Here is an 18,767-nt window from a genome sequence, read left to right on the forward strand (position 1 = left end):
GGGTTTCTGGAAGGGAAGGAGGCAAAGAAGGGAACTTTTCCTCACACATCTCGAACTCAACATTCTCCCTGTTCACAAAATGGTAATACCAACGAAAATGTCAATAATTCCCCATTAACTTTTTTACGAGCCTGCACGACTATAGACTATGGAAGTCCCTCCACCTGCCTGTGTGTCCTCATCTGAGCCAGATGCTGGTGTGGTCTCTTTATCTTCAGTATGAATCGGTTTCTTAGGCATGGACAGCCTCATGTCACAACTCTGTTCCAGTCTGACTGCAGCACTGAGGGATGTAATGGCAAAAACAAGTGAAGTCCTGCAGAACTGGCCCAACTGTGGAGATGCAGCAGAACATGGGGTTTTGTCTGAAATACGTGATTGTTTGAATAAGTTTGAATAAAGCTTAGTTTCATGTCATGTCCCTACTGAAAAAAACAGCTTAAACCAGCCTAGGTTGGTTGGCTGGTTTTAGCTGGGTGACCATCCTGGTTTTAGAGGGGTGTTGGCCATTTCCAGGCTGGTTTCCAGCCATTTCCAGCCTGGTCTTAGCTGGTCAGCCTAGCCAGGCTGGGAGCCCAGCCAAAACCAGCCATGTCCAGCTTAAACCAGGCTGGTCAAGCCGGTTTTAGCTGGATTTAGCTGGTCATTTTCCAGCCAAGACCAGGCTGGAAGCCAGTCTGGAAATGGCTAAAACCCCTCTAAAACCAGGCTGGTCAACCAGCTGAAACCAGCCAACCAGCCTAGGCTGGTTTAAGCTGTTTTTTTTTCAGCAGGGGTTTAATAGATTAATACACATCTTAACATCATCGGCTTGACTAAAACAAGGCTAAATTTGGTCTGTCAACGAAAATCGAATAGATGTCTAAAAATAGTCTAAAACTAGTCTAGTCTTCAGTCTTCAAATGCACACACTGTAAAACCCAACAGTCAACTTTATCAAATTTAAAAGAGTGTAGTGGCTGTAAGTTAATTTGAAAAAAGTATTGAAGTCAGTGTGGAAGGTAATGAGTTAATTAAATACCTTATTACTTCAGCTTAAATGGATTAAGTTCACAGTACTGGTATAGATTCGTTTTTTTTTTTACTCAAATGGTTTGTTGCAATCGGTTTCCTCAAAGTTTGAATTGCCTTAACCTATTGGGTTTTACAGTACTCAGTTGATTCGAGTTTACTTCATTTATTGGGACTTTCTGTGTTCAAATTGCTTCATTTACTCAATTGGATTAAGTTCACAGTACTCATTAGGATTAGTTTTTGAATTTAAATGGTTTGTTGCAATCGGTTCTTCAAATGAAAGACTGTGGGCGATTCGATTTTAACTAAGCTCAAATTTAGCCTTGTTTTAGACAAAACGTCTATGTTTAGATGTCTATTGGACGTCTATTAAACACAAAATTGCTTGGTGGGTGTTGACACGGAACCGTAGTTTCAATTGTGCATTGGCGATACATTTATATTATTTAACCTCTCTCTCTCTCTCTCTCTCTCTCTCTCTCTCTCTCTCTCTCTCTCTCTCTCTCTCTCTCTCACTCACACACACACACACACACACACACACACACACACACACACCAATGCTGATGGCTCATCGTAGGCTGTGCGCGGTTTTTCATGTCCTGCGTGAGAACACGGTGAGCCATGAGGAAGAATGAAAAGCTGTGGAATAATACAGTCAGCCCTTAACTATGTGAGATCTTTTATAATCTCCCTTCTTAAGATGTGTTCATACTTTACCCTTTTTATAGTTTTATACTCACTTAATATGCCTGACGAATCATTCGGCGAGATGTTCACTTCGATGATGAGCGTGAATCAGGCTGTTTCTGCCGAAAGAAAACTCATCGATCACTTAAGGATATACATTGAACACGAAGCACAACGCTTGGAAGATATTAAAAGGTAAGACAGCGAGATATTAATTTATATATGAATGTGTTTAAATAGGGGTTTATTTTTGAATTAAGCAGTCTTAATAATCTATAACAGTTGTTTGAAGGGGCCATGCTTATACTTTTAAAAGTAGCATGATATCAGCAGCGGACATCGCGGTTGCTTAAAGGGGCAGTTCACCCAAAAACTGTACTTTCACTCTTTACTCACATTCAAGTGGTTTCAAACTTTTTTGAGTTTCTTAATTGGGTTAAATACAAAAGAAAACATTTTGAAAATTGTTAGAAACTGGTAACCATCTTTAAAATATCTTTGTTTGTGTTCAACAGAACAAAGGAAATCAAACAGGTTTGTGATGTGTGATTAAATGATGACAGAACGTTTAGTTTTGGGTGTTTCCTCCGTGAAACAAATTAATATACTTTAACAGTTCTTAACTGGGTCAAGTAAAAAAAAAAATGACAGAAAATGAAAATCTCTGACACTGGAATTTATACTACTTCGTCCTATGGATATGTGGTGTATACAGCAATACCTGTTCTGTTATTGCCATTAAAACACCATGGTAGTGTTCCAGAAAAAGAAAATGATGTGAGACTGGTAACGGCAGCCAGAAAAGGGAACAATGTCAAACTACATTTACTGTCCTGTCCTACAGACACTGTAGGGTGGGGGGGTTGGGGGGTTAAGGCTTGACCGCCCTGAAGACATCAAAACAAGATGTACTGTATAGGGGGTCAGTCCTTTGAAACTAAGAAACAGTTCACTTATCTGTATTTTAAATAATAATGTTAAAAGTGTCCCCTTTTTTAATTTGGTTGATTTAAGTTTACACGCATTTAAATTTAATAATCCCCTTTCAGGTTCTTTTCAAGAGTCACATCATTGCATGATGGGATGTACAACGAGCCATCAGAAACCATAGCCAATCCAATTGCTGCATTTAAACTGGTCAAAAGACTTAAATCCGAATGGTTGAATGTTGTCCAAAGCACTGAAGCTGAAGAAAACATTAAAGGTAGTTTGCAGATCTTCACACACTAACTCAATTAAGAGAAAATTTTTCCTCACTTTACTTTTGGCTTGATGTGTTCGCTTCACAACCCCCATGTACTGTTTTGCGTAAGTCCTTAGGGAGGACTACAGGAGGATGGAAAGCAGTTTGCCCAAACTGGAGGACCTTCAGGGGGCAGCGCAGGGGCTGATGAGACTTCAGGATGTGTACAATCTGCGCGTGGAGAACCTTGTGCGAGGTCACTTCCAGCAAATCACTGATGGAAATCCTGTTGACTTTTACAAACTCCCTGTCTCTGATACGCTCTCCGGGGATGATTGCTTTCTTGTTGGAAAGGTAAGTGTTGAGAAAACACCTGCAGTCATGCTCTGAATGTATTGTGAATCTCTGGGAAAGCCTCTGGAAGTGGTCTATGCTGTAGTGTTTTTTTACAATATAGGGTATAATATTCTACAATTCACCACACTTTACTGTAGTAAAGCTACACTTTGTATTTCATTTTATCAGTTCACTATTCTTAATACTACATTATGCTGAAGCATTCATTAAGAAGTTGTAAATAATACTAGCCTAAAACATAGGCAGTATACCCAACACTCAAAAACACTAGTATTTATTATAGAATTTACCTTAATCCCTAGGTAAATAGTATAGCAATATATAAACCATATCAACATTCTTGGGATAACAATTAAACAGGAGTATTTCTGGAGAGCAAAAGCTCGAAAAGAGGAGGAAACACAAGGCACAAATTGTGAGTCTGCATCATCTGACGGAGTGAGAGCAGATTATTGGAACATGAGCAGCCAGTGTTTTGAGTGCACGCGAGGAGTTTTGTCCACAGAGAAAACCGGCGCATTCGCTCGCTCGTATTACATGAATGCTCTCTCGACTTGTAATACTGCGCTCACGACATTTGTCAGTGAAATAATGCCATATGCACGTACGTCCATCTTGCGAATCTACTGTGTTCTTCCATTTTTTTATCTATTTGCCGCTTTTCCGCTGCGCGTTAGGGCTTAATGTTACTGCAAACCGGGCTGAGCCAATAGCCCCGGACCTCAAGCTCAGAGGCTGAAATCATTCTGCGTTCTAAATAGTTCCAATAGCCAGAGGAAGCTTAATGACAACACTCGCGTATATTCACTAACAACGAACAGGAAATAAAACTGCAGTATTTTGTATTTGTTAATGTCTTGCGTGTGAAAAGTTTGTTGCAACACAAGCGCTACTGAACATGTACCGAGTAAAATATTACTGAAAAATGTATTAGTGTACATTGTCACTGTGTTACAGGAAAATGTAATACGTTACTGTAATACATTACTTTTGTAACGCATTACTCCCAACACTGAGTATAAGTATATGTACAGTGCAACAAAAATTAAATATCTGATAACTCAATAAGTGAAGTTTACCATTAATCACTCAATCTGATCACAATGTAATGTCCCAGTAAGAAATAAAACTAAAGAAAATAATCAGCAAATCTTGAAATGGCTTTAGTGGTTTTACTGCAGAGCAAGGCTAGCCCTACTGTTTGGACTTTACTGTGAATCTCTGGGAAAGCCTCTGGAAAAAATGTGTTCAGAATGTGGTCCCACATGAGCACTGCTACTGATGTAGATTCCATACTGCTCAATTTGTTTAGTGACTGAAGCCAAATGGTTTATATTCTTTTCTTTTTTTTTTTTTTGCTTAAAGTGAACAACATCTTTGCCCTCTTGTAATAAGCACCATCTGTTCTCTTCACCACCATCCAATTGCAAAGACTGAGTGAAATGTGCCATGTTGCCACAAGTCGGAAACTTTTAAAAACATTTTTAAAGTAGCACTGAATTCTGTTGAGTTTTCTTTTTTGCTTTTATTATTTAGCGTCCATGTCATTTCTAAAGCAACTCATATGAAAAAACACTATAGTAATTTACAGTAAAACACTACCATAAATAAATACCCTCTTTCTTTAGCTACAGTGAATAAATACAATATATTCACCGGCCACTTTATTAAGGCAAGGCAAGGCAAGTTTATTTATATAGCACATTTCATACACAGTGGCAATTCAAAGTGCTTTACATAAACAGGAATAAAAGAAACAATTATAAGAGAAATAAAAACAAACATAAAAATGGTAAGAATAAAAATAAAATAAAATAAAAGCTGATAAAATGTGTTATAAAAGAATTAAAAAGAAGAGAAAAACATAGTAGTTCGATCTGTCGGACGTAGCACAGTGCTCATTCAGTAAAGGCACAGCTAAACAGATGTGTTTTCAGTCTTGATTTGAATGTGCCTAATGTTGGAGCACATCTGATCATTTCTGGAAGCTGATTCCAGCAACGAGGGGCGTAGTAGCTGTAAGCCGATTCACCCTGCTTTGACTGAACTCTTGGGATTTCTAATCTATTTGATCCTAAAGATCTGAGTGATCTGTTAGGTTTGTATTCAGTGAGCATATCTATAATGTATTGAGGTCCTAGGCCATTTAGTGATTTATAGAGCAGTAATAATACTTTAAAATCTATTCTAAATGTGACTGGGAGCCAGTGTAAAGACCTGAGGACAGGTGTGATGTGCTCTGATTTCCTGGTTTTGGTCAGAATTCTGGCCGCAGCGTTCTGGATGAGCTGCAACTGTCTGACTGTCTTTTTGGGAAGGCCAGTGAGGAGGCCATTACAGTAATCCACCCTGCTGCTGATAAAAGCATGAACAAGTTTCTCTAAGTCTTCACTGGAAACAAAGCATCTAATTCTTGCAATGTTTTTGAGATGATAGTATGCTGATTTACTAACTGCTTTGACATGACTACTGAAACTCAGATCTGACTCCAGAGTCACACCAAGATTCTTGACCTTATGTTTTGTTGTTTGACCCTTAGAGCCGAGGTACGCATTCACCTTGAGAACCTCATCTCTGTTTCCAAACGCAATGACTTCAGTTTTCTCTTTGTTTAACTGAAGAAAGTTTTGGCACATCCAATTGTTAATTTCATCAATGCATTGGCAGAGGGTGTCAATGGGGCTGTAGTCATTAGGCAGTAAGGCTAGGTAGATCTGAGTGTCATCAGCATAGCTGTGGTAGGAGATTTGGTTCTTTCTCATTATTTGGCTCAGAGGGAGCATATAAAGGTTGAACAGGAGTGGTGCCAGAATCGAGCCTTGTGGGACTCCACATGTCATGGGTGTCCACCCTGACCTATGGTCACCTATACTGACATAGTAACCTCTTCCTTCAAGGTAAGATCTGAACCATATGAGGACCGTCCCAGACAGCCCAACCCAGTTTTCCAGCCTATCCAGAAGTATGCTGTGATCGACAGTGTCAAATGCAGCACTGAGATCGAGCAGTACCAGCACTGTTAGTTTGCCTGAATCTGTATTTAGGCGGATGTCATTAATTATCTTTATAAGGGCGCTCTCTGTACTGTGATGTGGTCTGAAACCAGATTGAAAATTGTCCAAACACCCCTTGAAGTTTAAAAACTTGTTAACCTGGTTAAAAACAACTTTTTCAATGATTTTGCCAATGAAAGGGAGATTTGAGATGGGCCTGTAATTGCTCAATATGGTGTTATCCAGGTTGCTCTTCTTCAAGAGGGGTTTAACAACTGCAGTTTTAAGTGAGTTAGGAAAAATCCCCGAGAGAAGTGAAGCATTTACCACTTTTAGAAGATCCATTTCTAAGCAGGTCAACACCGTTTTAAAGAATGATGTGGGGAGCGTGTCGAGACTGCAGGTTGATGTTTTCATAATTTGCACAATCTATTAGGTACACCTGTCCATGTCAATCAAATGGCAGCAACTCAATGCATTTAGGCACGTAGACATGGTCAAGACGATGTGTTGCACTTCAAACAAAGCATCAGAATGGGGAAGAAAGGTGATTTAAGTGACTTTGAACATGCTATTGTTGTTGGTGCTAGACGGGCTAGTATTTCAGAAACTGCTGATCTACTGGGATTTTCACACACAACCATCTCTAGGGTTTACAGAGAATGAGAAAAAGAGAAAATATCCAGTGAGCGGCAAATATCCAGAGAGCGGCAAATGCCTTGTTGATGCCAGAGGTCAGAGGAGAATGGCCAGACTGGATCGAGGTGATAGAAAGGCAACAGTAACTCAAATAACCACTCGTTACAAACGAGGTATGCAGAAGAGCATCACTAAACGCACAACACGTCCAACCTTGAGGCGGATGGACTACAGCAGCAGAAGACCACACCGGGTGCCACTCCAGTCAGCTAAGAACAGAAAACTGAGGCTACACTTCACACAGGTTCACCAAAACTGGACAATAGAACATTGGAAAAACGTTGTCTGGTCTGATGAGTCTTGAGTTCTGCTAAGACATTTGGATGGTAGGGTCAGAATTTGGCGTCAACAACATGAAAGCTTGGATCCATCCTACCTTGTATCAGTGGTTCAGTCTGGTGGTGGTGGTGGTGGTGGCGTAATGGTGTGGGGAATATTTTCTTGGCACATTTTGGGCCCATTAGTACAGTTGAGCATCGTGTCAACGCCACAGACTACCTGAGTATTGTTGCTGCCCAAGTTCATTTCTTTATGACCACAGTGTACTACTCATCTTCTGATGGCTACTTCCAGCAGGATAATATGCCATGTCATGAAACGCAGATAATCTCAGACTGGTTTCTTGAACAGGACACTGTAGTCAGTGTCCTGTTCAACAGTGTCCTGTTCACTGCATTAAAATGACCTCCACAGTCACCAGATCTCAATCCAATAGAGCACCTTTGGGATGTGGTGGAACAGGAGATTGGCATCATGGATGTGCAGCTGACAAATCTGCAGCAACTGCATGATGCTATCATGTCAATCTGGACCAAAATCTCTGAGTAATATTATATTATAAAATGAGTAATATAAAGGGGTCCAACCTGGTACCTATTAATGTGGCCGGTGAGTGTATAGTCAAGTGTATTTAAAATACACTGTTTTTATTATAATGTTTACAGCATTTTGTTAATGAATGCTGTAGCATGCACTGTAAAACAAATACTGGGTTGTATTAGCTCAACAAAAATGACACAACAAAAATTTTACCCAACGGTTGGCTCTGATAATATTTGGCCCAATGTTGGGTTAATAATTGTAGAATGTACTTTAGTATTAACTATAGTGAACTGAAACTGTACTAAACACTGAAGTATACTTTAGTTTTTACTACAGTAAACTTTGTGTATATTGTACTATGTTATAAATAGTTGTAGAAAACACACAGTGTTGGGTAATGTGCTTACATGTTTTATAGTTGTTCAGAAAATATAGAACTACCACAACAGATTAATTAAAGTACTAAAGTATGGTACAAAACACTATAGTGTATTATTATAAATTACTATAGTATTGAATTGTGGTATTATAAATGACATACTGTAGTATGCGGGAACACATCAAATAACCAGTGACAATTTGTTTGGACTGAAATATGTAAAAAAAAAAAAAAAAAAAGAGCACATGTTTGATGTCATCATCTATTTTTAGCTTTTATTTTTCAGTTTCCATGTCATTTTGTGTGTGTGTGTTGTGCTACATCTGTAAGAGCTTTATGCTTGCAGGTGGCCTATGATCTGGAAGATTACTACCATTCTGTGCTGTGGTTTGAGGAGGCCGTTCGACTCTTCCGAAGAACTGAATGGAGTCCAGAAAATGAAGGCACGCTTGAAGATGCCCTTGACCATTTAGCTTTCTCTCATTTCAAGGTATGGCACTAATTACCAAATAAATATGATTTTAACTGAGAACCTGTGTTAACATCTGCAGTTGATAAGTTCTCTTTTGGGTGATCTGAACTAAGGTGTAAACTGGCACAATCTCATTTGGTAGTAATCTGAAATGCGAGCGATTGTGTTATATAATTGTTGCCAGTATATTGATGTGTTCCAGAGATCAGTGAAAAAAGCTGCCCATTCAGTCACTGAAGACAAACAAAACAAAAAATATTTATGTGCAGATTGAAAGTTATGTAATATTTAGATTAAAAATTTATATTTTTAAAGCTTTCTTTAAAAAACATAAAATCAATAGAGTGGTGGAGGGATGGTGTCAAAAAGACTAATTAATAGTTATTATTTATATATATATATATATATATATATATATATATATATATATATATATATATATATATATATATATATATATATATATATATATATATATAGTCAAAATGATTAGCCCTTCTGTGAATTTGTCTTTTTCAAATAACAGAGCAAGGCATTTTTCAAGGTATGTCCTATAGTATTGTTTCTTTTTAAGAAAGTCTAATTTGTTTTATTTTGTCTAGAACAAAAGCTGTTCTAATAAAAAAAAACATTTTACAGTCAATATTATTAGCCACCTTAAGCAATATTTCGTTTTATTGTCTACAGAACAAACTATTGTTATACAATAACTTGCCTAATTACCGTAATTTGTCACTGCTACGAGTGCTATATTGCGTTTATACAACAGTTCGACGGCATGTATATAAAGAAGAAAATCAAACACGGAGAGTCTAAAAACCCCTTTGTATGTGGAACTACTTTTTTCTGCCATTCTTTCACATCTGCAGCTGACGTCAGAAAAGCAGAAATCATCGCTACTTCACAAACGTCACTTTAGAGCAGGGGTGTCCAAACTCGGTCCTGGAGGGCCGGTGTCCTGTAGATTTTAGCTCCAACTTGCCTCAACACACCTGCACGGATGTTTCTAGAAAGCCTAGTAAGTGCTTGATTAGCTAGCCCAGGTGTGTCTGATTGGGGTTGGAACTAAACTTTGCAGGACACCGGCCCTCCAGGACCGAGCTTGGACATGCATGCTTTAGAGCTAGTATTTGAATGATTCTCTAGCTTTATGTCTAAAGTGATGACAAGGTGATTTTGCTGAATATTTGCAGAACAGCATGAAATGCCATCCGTATTTCTCTATTGCAATCGGGATATCACAATAATTAACCCCGAAAAAAGCAGCACAATCACTACCAGATTGCTGTAGTGTTTGTGATAAAGAAAAACGCTAAACACATGTGGGCATTTCTTCTTTCTTTTTGCCAACACACACATTTTTGATATGAGAGTCCCATTTCACACTCAATACACTACAATTATATGGTAAAAATACAGTACTACAACATACAAAAAAAGATCGACATAAAATATCACTTACCTGTTAAATGATTTGATCAGCTGTAGTTTAAAATTACGCTGTATTTTTTCTCCTCTAAGGGCGTATTATGCGGTCTCTGTCGCCATCTTGTGGATGGACAATGTCAACCGTCTTTGTTCAGTATGACAGGCTAATGGCTGCCGATAAGCTGCCCCTCAGAAATGATAAATATTTAAAATAGGCACTATCCTTATAAATAAACTGCATAGTTGCAATCTAAACAACTACATTCTTACCTAAAACAGCAGCAATATGTCAAACTGTAGAGTGTCTTTTGCTTGTCGTTGTATGTGGGCAGAGTAATACACAAGGGTAAAGAGGCTGAAAGAGCTATCAATGTAGAAATAAATAAATAAATATACATACATATATATATATATATATATATATATATATATATATATATATATATATATATATATATATATATATATATATATATATATATATATATTTAAACACATGAAAATAGAAAAAAGCTAACAAATTGAGAAAACACCTTCATTAATTTGACAACACATGTACACTCAATGTTTCAGAATTTACAGAAACGGCCTGCAAATAGCACAGACCACAGCAGAAATGTGTTGGGGACCCCAAAAAGTGACGAACCATTCCTGCTTCCTGTTTAGAGTCATTGGTGTTGATCGGAGATCTGAGAGGTACGTTTTTTGTTCATTTTAATGGCATGGTTGTATGGTTCCTTGTTGTTTTAATATTTTTAGATAATGTAATCTGATAAATCGCACAGTTAACTGTTCAACCAGGACATTAAAATAAACATAAAAATTCACCACTCTAACAAGAAGTAGCTGGGTTCGTCACTTCAACTCTGCACTGCACTGCACTGCAGTTTCCACAATCCCATCCCTGCATGTGATTAGACAGAAATACTGATAATACTCTGAAGTGCAGAATGAGTCATCAAAACTGTTCAACTTCAACTCTGTTGAGGTCTGTACTATTTCTGAATAATTTCTGTATTTGCAAGTTAAGTGAAAGTTTTAGTCTGTGTTGTCAAACTGAGGAAGATGTTTTCTGAGTTTGGTAGTGTTTTGCATAAATTGCAGCGTGTTTGAGCTCTTTCAGCCACCATGGATTTAGGCGTTTTAAAACCATTTGTGAAGCCCTCTGTAAACAAATGTGGGTGTTTTAATGGATTGTGAAGTGCAGGGCGGGGAGGGGTGTTCACGGGTGTTCATTTGCAGTGGTGGGCCCTAGACTTTGGAACAGTCTGTCTTTAAATGTTAGAAAGACCCAAACACGGTCCTTTTTAAATCTTTATAGTGTCAGCTTCTTTACTATGTGTCAGAGCTTTTTTTTATCTTATTTTTTTCATGATTACATCATATGATATTCTATAATGTTTTATTATTTTATTGAACTCATACCTGTACAGCACTTTGGTGTGAACACCTATTGTTCCTAAAAAGGGCTTTATAAACCGTAAAGATCAGCTCTGGTAGCAGTTAGAGGTCTATCTGAGTTCATTCATTCATTCATTCTTTTTCTTGTCGGCTTAGTCTCTTTACTAATCCAGGGTTACCACAGTGGAATGAACCGGCAACTTATCCAGCACATGTTTTACGCAGCAGATGCCCTTCCAGTTGCAACCCATCACTGGGAAACCATGAACACTCATTCACACTCATACACTACGGCCAATTTTAGCCTACCCAATTCACCTGTACCGCATGTCTTTGGACTGTGGGGGAAACCGGAACACCCAGAGGAAACCCACGCGAACATGGGGAGAACATGCAAACTCCAAACAGAAATGCCAACTGACCCAGCCGAGGCTCGAATCAGTGACCTTCTTGCTGTGAGGCGACAGCACTACCTACTGCGCAACCGCGTTGCCCCCTCTATCTGAATATATATATTTGTCCTACCTTGTCAGATTGTCCTAAAGTAGGGAGCACATTTTGATAACGCAATATGCTACCCATCAGATTTTGCTACCAGTGTAAATTTTAATGTGGAGTAGTGTGACATGAAGCTGTAATATTGCCCTAACCTACCTAATCCTTAACTTCAACTTTAGAACCATTTGAATACAGTGTTGGTGGCATAATCTGATGGGTAGGATAAAATATAAGGACACCCATTCACTAAAGACCCAATTATGTAATGCATTTAAGGGTTAAGCATTTTTAACAGTCAGTGAGTGGGTGAACTGTATGTATTCGCAAAAAATCAAAAACCCACTCGGAATTTGGATTACAGGCCCTCACAGGAGATGCTTTTTTCAAGCAGATCTAAACATCAATGTATCTTGGCTGACCACATAAGACTGGATCACGCAAGATTTGAACACGGTGCAAATGGGGCCAAATAATTTTTACTGATGTATTTTGAAATACGGTGAACATTTTAGACTTGTTGAGTAACATTTCTAGGTTTTGTTTTGTTTTTTAGACTGGAAACGTTTCCCACGCCCTCAGTCTCTCCCGGGAACTATTGCTTCATGGTAAACTTCTGCAGTCTTCTTGCAGACACCAGCAATAAGTGACACAGTGAGGAACTAAATAAAACAAATCCATTTAGTTCACTCCTTTCAAAAGCTCATTTGTAAATATATCCAATATGGGAGAATTTTCATAATTTAAAATCACAATGTAATGTTGTTTTCAAGATCCCATGAACAGAAGGGTACATTTCAATGTGGAGAAATACGAGAAACTCATAAATGAAAGTCTACCTGCTACTAGCAATGGCTTGGCTTTGAAAAGGCCCGACAGCATCTATTTGAGAACCAGGAATGCCTATGAACAGCTTTGCCAAACCAAAGGATCTCAGGTACCATTTCACTCTTACAATTGTTGTACCTTATAATTCCACGCAAGACAATTTAGAGTCCCTAACAATATACTGGGGCGTTAGGACCCACACAGACCGCAGGTTGAGCACCCCCTGCTGGTCTCATTAACACCACTTCCAACAGCTACCTAGATTCCCGTGTGGTCTCCCATCCAGGTACTGACTGGGTGCAGCTCCGCTTAGCGTCAGTTGGTAATCATGTGAGAGTTGCAGAGAGCTAACTGCCGGGTAATAATGAGACAACTCTACAATTCGTAGTTTGTCTGTATTTACTGGATTTATTACACTTAAAAATTCAGGGTTCCAAACAATACCTCCATGTAGTCCCAGCGTAAACTGATTAACTTAATCGTTTTTACAAATTTAAGTGAATGGAACATAAAACAATTACGTTGTGTCCCTCTCCAAAAGAATAAGAACTGTGCTATTTCACCTGATTTTAAGTAAGTTGAACAAGCACCAAGCCATTTGAGTCTACACTGTAAAAATGTTGCTTGCAAAATTGTTGCAACCAATTTAAATGTGTTGAATTTAAACAAACAAATTAAATTTAGTAATGTTCAACCTAACTTGTTTGTTAAATTGAGCCCAAATAAATTGTTTACAACTACTTAACTAAAAAAAAATTTAATGTTAAAATGGTTAAATATAATTTCCTCAAAATTTCCAATATATAATATAAATTTTTGTCATTTAGATCATAAAATATTTTTTTCCCAAGAAATGATACTTGGTCAGAATACTTTTTTTAATTGTTGTGATTGATAATCATTGATAAACATTTTTATTAACTATTCTGAGGTTAAAGCATTGGTTTGCGGTTTCTAAAGATTAACATAAAATATCTGGGAATGTACATAGCGCTTATATTATGCAAAAAAATAAGCTTTAAATAAAATTTGTGGAAATGCCATCAATACTTCAGACAGAATAAAACTAACATTATGCTTTACTCAAACACATAACTATAAATCATAAATGTTTGCCATTTTTAACTGGTGTCTTAATTTTTTTCCATAGCTGTAGTAACTGACCAGTATTCAGAGATTATTTTAAGAATAACTGTTACTCCTGATATGGCCTCCATATGACCAAGTAAACAAATACAAAAAGTACAAAAACACATAAGCCGCAAAAAAAAAAGAAGTGAAAAGAAGAAGAGTTATGGCGGATCCTGTGTGGATCTTGGGTAAATTCCTCAGGAGATCACCTGAGAAAATTTCCTGTACTTAAAATTATATGGCTTCAGTTTTGGACCATGGAGAAGGTCTCGTGAAATAAGGTTGCTGCTGTAAATCTTAAGTATGTTATTTCTAGCGACACTTAACGAAAATTCAATCTGTTTGTTTTGGCTGTTCAACTCGACTTGCCCAACTGCTAATATCAGTCTGGTATTGGTTTTTGAATTTTGTTTGTGTATATTTTGTACTTTCTATACTACCAATAACAGTTTATGACTGTCAAAGTCATTTCAGTTTACACTTCTCTATTCCTCTGCACTTTCATGTGCAAATAATTTCATCTTAGTTTATTAGGATTAATTAGTTATAAATTAACTTAAAAGAATAGTTCAGTAAAAAAAGAAAATCTGCAGTTAATTTGCTCACCCTCAGATGATCCAAGATGTAGGCGACTTTTTTGTTCAGTAAAGCATTGAAAAAAGATTTTAGCTGAAACTGTGGTTCTTGCTGATTGTAAAGAGTCAGGGACAATGGAGGTGAAGATCCATGAGTAGCTTTATTAAACAAAGTCAGGCAGGCAAGGGTCAAAACAGGAGCAAACTGGAACATTCAGGTAATTCAAAGCATAGTCAGAAAAGCAGGTGAATGTTCAGGGCAGGTGGCCAAGAAAAACATAAAACCATAAGCAAAGTAAAAGTCAAAAACCACATTAGGCAGGACAAAAAATGCTTTAAAATGCTCTGTTACAGGTAAACAAAACTCAGTAAAGTGTGTGAGAATGTGAAATGTATAAATAGTCCAAATAATGAATCAATCATGAGCTTCAGCTGTGTGTGTGTATGTGTGTTAAGCTCCGGTCACACTGGACTTTTCCTCCCATAGACTTCCATTCATACGCACGCGAATGCGTCAGACCGGAAACGCAGGGTCATGTGTCGAGTTTCGCAGGCTGCTGCGGTGCAAAGTTCAAGCTTGGGGAACTCTAACCTGCGAAATAGCATCACTTGACTGCATGAGACAAATCGAGGATCAAAACACGACCCCTCTGGGCAGAAATTTAAAACATGGAGCAATCGCTCGCTTTTTTAAATGTCAAATAAGTTTGTTTAATCCCGCCCCTTTTCGCAGCGCCGCACGACAGAATATCGCACACACAAAGCCCAGTGTTACCGCAGCTTCAGTGTATGCTTGGATTGTCAGCTGTGGCAGGAGGGATGACTGCAAAGACTTGTGGAAGTTGTAGCTCATATCAGTGGCCGATGTGTAGTTCTCCAACGTTCTGCACTGGCTAGATTGCTGGTGACCATGACACTGATTCATTAAATGCAAGTCAGTGGCTACTGTAACAATCATAAACAAATCATAATACAAAATTAAAACAAAACTTTGGCTACTGATAATATGATTTGGCTACTTCAATCCACAGCCTCAATATTTTGTTTTCCTGGGAAGGAATTATACTTTTTCTTTTACATTTAGACATTAAGTTTAACAATTAAACCTTTTTTTCCTATATAAACATTTCTCAATGTTCATTTGAAGACCTTTTTTGTAAATTTTTTTTTATACATGTTTCAGAGCTCTGTAAATAAAAACACTAATGTGCTTTCTTTCTTTCCTACAGCCAAGGCATTTTGAGAATCCCAGTTTGTTCTGTGACTGTTTCACCAACAGCAGCCCTGGTCTACTCCTACAGCCAATCAAGCGAGAGATAATCAGCCTGCACCCTTATGTGGTGCTCTTTCATGGCTTTGTCACCCAAGCTGAAGCCAAAAACATCAAACAATATGCAATGCCAGGGGTAAGTGTACAGTTTACTTTAAATGGACAGTTCACCCAAAATCAAGACTTGTTCAGAATTTATTCCTCCTCAAGTGGTTCCAAACTTTTATGACTTTTTTTCTTTTGTTGAACATGTAAGAATATAACTTGAAGAAAGCTGAAAACTATTGACATCCATAGTTGTAACACACGGTTCTGACAATGGAGTTGAGGATCCAATTGCAGCGTTTTTATTAAACAATGAATGGCCAGACAGGCAATGGTCAATCACAAGAGCAAACAGTATTATACTAGGGTTGGCTGACCTGAAACTGACGTTTCTACACAGTGTCGAGATCCTGAAGCGCAAGCGTTTTGAAAAACTGCACCGAAGCATGATCCGAAACATCCAGGTCACATGACTAAGGTGACTTGAAACACCTGGGTCACATGACTAAAGTGTTTCGAAACACCAAGTCAAGTGACTACCGCAATTCAAAGCATCTGTCATTTCAGAAGCGTTTCGAGACATGGCGAATCTTGTGTTTGTTGTTTTTGCGCTATTTAGTGCAAATTTGTTCTTCTGGTTTGAAAAGAAATTTTGAAGCAACGTCACGGCCATGAGATCCTTGTGTGAATTGCAGCCTGTAAACTGGCTGTCTGTACTGGCGAGTACAACGTGACGTCTTTGAGCTTTCAGCATTAATTCATGAGAAAGACTTGGTTCAACACAATGAGCGCGCTCTATTGTGTATGAGGTGCAACTTCATTAATATGCATGATATAGCTTCGAAGACAGAGCAAAGGCAGAGAGACACCACGTTGTGTTGCCAACCGTATTTAAAACAAGTGGAAGAAGAAGAATTGTTCGGACATGAGTCGTCAGTGTTGCGTTTATAAATGTGCTGCAACCACGGATTTGTTTTCAATTCGTCATTATGAGAGCGCAGCTGGACTCACGTGTGGATTACAGTGGTCTGCTAACACATAACAAAAATATGTTTGTAAGGAACATTTTTTACCCAAGAGCTTTTCACCGTCTTCTTTTAAAAAAGACACGGCTCCAGATCATGTTGATTATCCTGTCTCTACGGATTTGGTAAGTGTGTGATCAAAGTGGGGTTTAATACCTCAAATTGCTTTGCTGAAGCTGTTCCAGAGCAATATATAAAAAATGACCACTAGGTGTCACTGTAGAGTGCATAGGGTTTTGAAACGTTTCGAAGCTTCGACACGTTTGCTTAAACTGTTTCAGTGTTTTATGAAGCCTCGATTTGCCTACCACTAAATCCAAAAAAATAGTCAAGTCACAGGTGAAGAGATCGATTCAGGCGGCTAACAGCAAAAATCATTAAACAAGGCGAGGGTCTGGAAACATGACATGGTAAAACAAGACAAGGGTAATGCTACAGGGTAAACAAGACTCAGCAATGTGTGTGGAAATGAGAGGTGTCTTTATAGTCCAGGTAATAAATCAATGATGAGCTTCAGCTGTGTGTCTGTGTTTATGTCATCAGGGAAAACTGGAACAGGTTTGTAGTCCATTTGGTGGCAGATTTATAGTTCTCCAGTGATCCGCAGTAGCTAGATCAGTGGTGACTGTAACAATAGTAGGAAAAAACAAATATAAAAAAATCAATGTTTCCAGCTCTCTTCAAAATATATTTTGTGTTCAACAGAATAAAGAAACTCATAAAGGTTTGAAACAACTGGAGGATGAGTAAATGAGGACAGAATTTAAGTTAAGTAGAAACACAGAATTGGGTATCCAATAATAGGAGTTCAATGATGAAAGAAAGTCATTACAAATTAAATGAGGCATCACTAATACTGCAGCAGGAATCATTATATTTTTGGTCCAGAACTCTGAGAAAGCCTTGTTTTTTAATAGTTGGAATTGGATGTTATTGAATTCTTGGATCATTTTAGGTTGTGAGAGTGGGGGGGAGGGGACGGTTGAGAGTTCCAGCTTGGCTAAAACTTGAGTTTCCATATGTGGCCAGTTCTCAGCTAAGTTTGTTCTGCTTTTTTCTCCATTTAATAGGACTTATTTTTCTTACATATTTCACCATGCTCAGGAAGACTGTATTCAACCCTGAGAGATGGATCAAAGTGTTCATATCAAGCCATTTTCTCAAAAGAAACTTAATTTTTTGTGCGAGGTTTTCTTTTGGAGACACATTTAATCAGAACTTAAGGTCACACTTTATTTTGATGGGCCGTTTGTTGAATTTAAGTTACATTGCATCTACATGCGAACTAATTCTCATTAGATTATAAGTAGACTGTTAGGTTGGGGTTAGTGTAAGTTGACATTTACTTGCAAAGTTTCTTATAGTCAGTCAAATGTCTGTTGAATGTCTGTATCAACAGATATTAAGCAGACAGCCTACTAATACTCAAATGGACCATCAAAATAAAGTGTTCCCGAATTTAAGCTTAGAGCGGAGCTGGAGAGAATATGAAGATTACATTACGTGAATAAGTCATATGATCGGAATCAACTGTGTTCACTGCCCGTCACTTATTCCACCCAATGTGGGTTTTTTTCTTTCTTTTTACTGTGTGGGCAGGCTAAGTATTAAATAATGTGTTTCCGTCACTTTTTTTAATGTTAATATATTTTTTTCTGTCTGGATTTCTCACGCAACAGAGACCGCATGTGATTATTTTGTTTTGATCATGTTTGATTGTGTTTTTTTCCTTCAGCTCAGAAGATCAGTGGTGGCGTCAGGCGTGAATCAGGCCACTGCTGAATATCGCATCAGCAAGAGGTACTCTTTCATTTTTCTCATAAAGTCACTTTAAGTGACCATGGGCTGCATTTTTTTAATTTTTACTGTTCTCTGAAGTTTACTTAGGCCATGTCCATGGGTATTTTTATAAATAGCGTTTTCACCGCTTTCTTTTTTTTTAAATCTCTGTCTACATCCA

At 37.9% G+C, this 18,767-nt stretch overlaps 1 protein-coding gene across 3 annotated transcripts in view; it reads left to right on the plus strand.

The window, feature by feature from the left end:
- The first annotated feature begins 1,554 nt into the window (after positions 1–1,554).
- p4ha3 (prolyl 4-hydroxylase, alpha polypeptide III) overlaps positions 1,555–18,767 on the plus strand; it is a 33,131-nt gene continuing 15,918 nt past the window's right edge. The window contains exons 1-9 of one of the 3 annotated variants that reach the window (XM_056474366.1): positions 1,555–1,631; positions 1,746–1,899; positions 2,754–2,908; positions 3,018–3,241; positions 8,484–8,627; positions 12,490–12,541; positions 12,707–12,870; positions 15,697–15,873; positions 18,543–18,607. In XM_056474366.1, the coding sequence (XP_056330341.1) occupies positions 1,763–1,899; positions 2,754–2,908; positions 3,018–3,241; positions 8,484–8,627; positions 12,490–12,541; positions 12,707–12,870; positions 15,697–15,873; positions 18,543–18,607 (1,118 nt within the window). In that variant the 5' untranslated portion in view covers positions 1,555–1,631; positions 1,746–1,762. Of the gene's footprint in view, positions 1,900–2,753; positions 2,909–3,017; positions 3,242–8,483; positions 8,628–12,489; positions 12,542–12,706; positions 12,871–15,696; positions 15,874–18,542; positions 18,608–18,767 lie in introns of those variants that run through there. The other 2 variants (XM_056474365.1, XM_056474367.1) reach the window with 2 other exon arrangements.

This window comes from Danio aesculapii, chromosome 15 (genome assembly GCF_903798145.1).
Source record: "Danio aesculapii chromosome 15, fDanAes4.1, whole genome shotgun sequence".
Classification (NCBI taxonomy): Eukaryota; Metazoa; Chordata; class Actinopteri; order Cypriniformes; family Danionidae; genus Danio; species Danio aesculapii.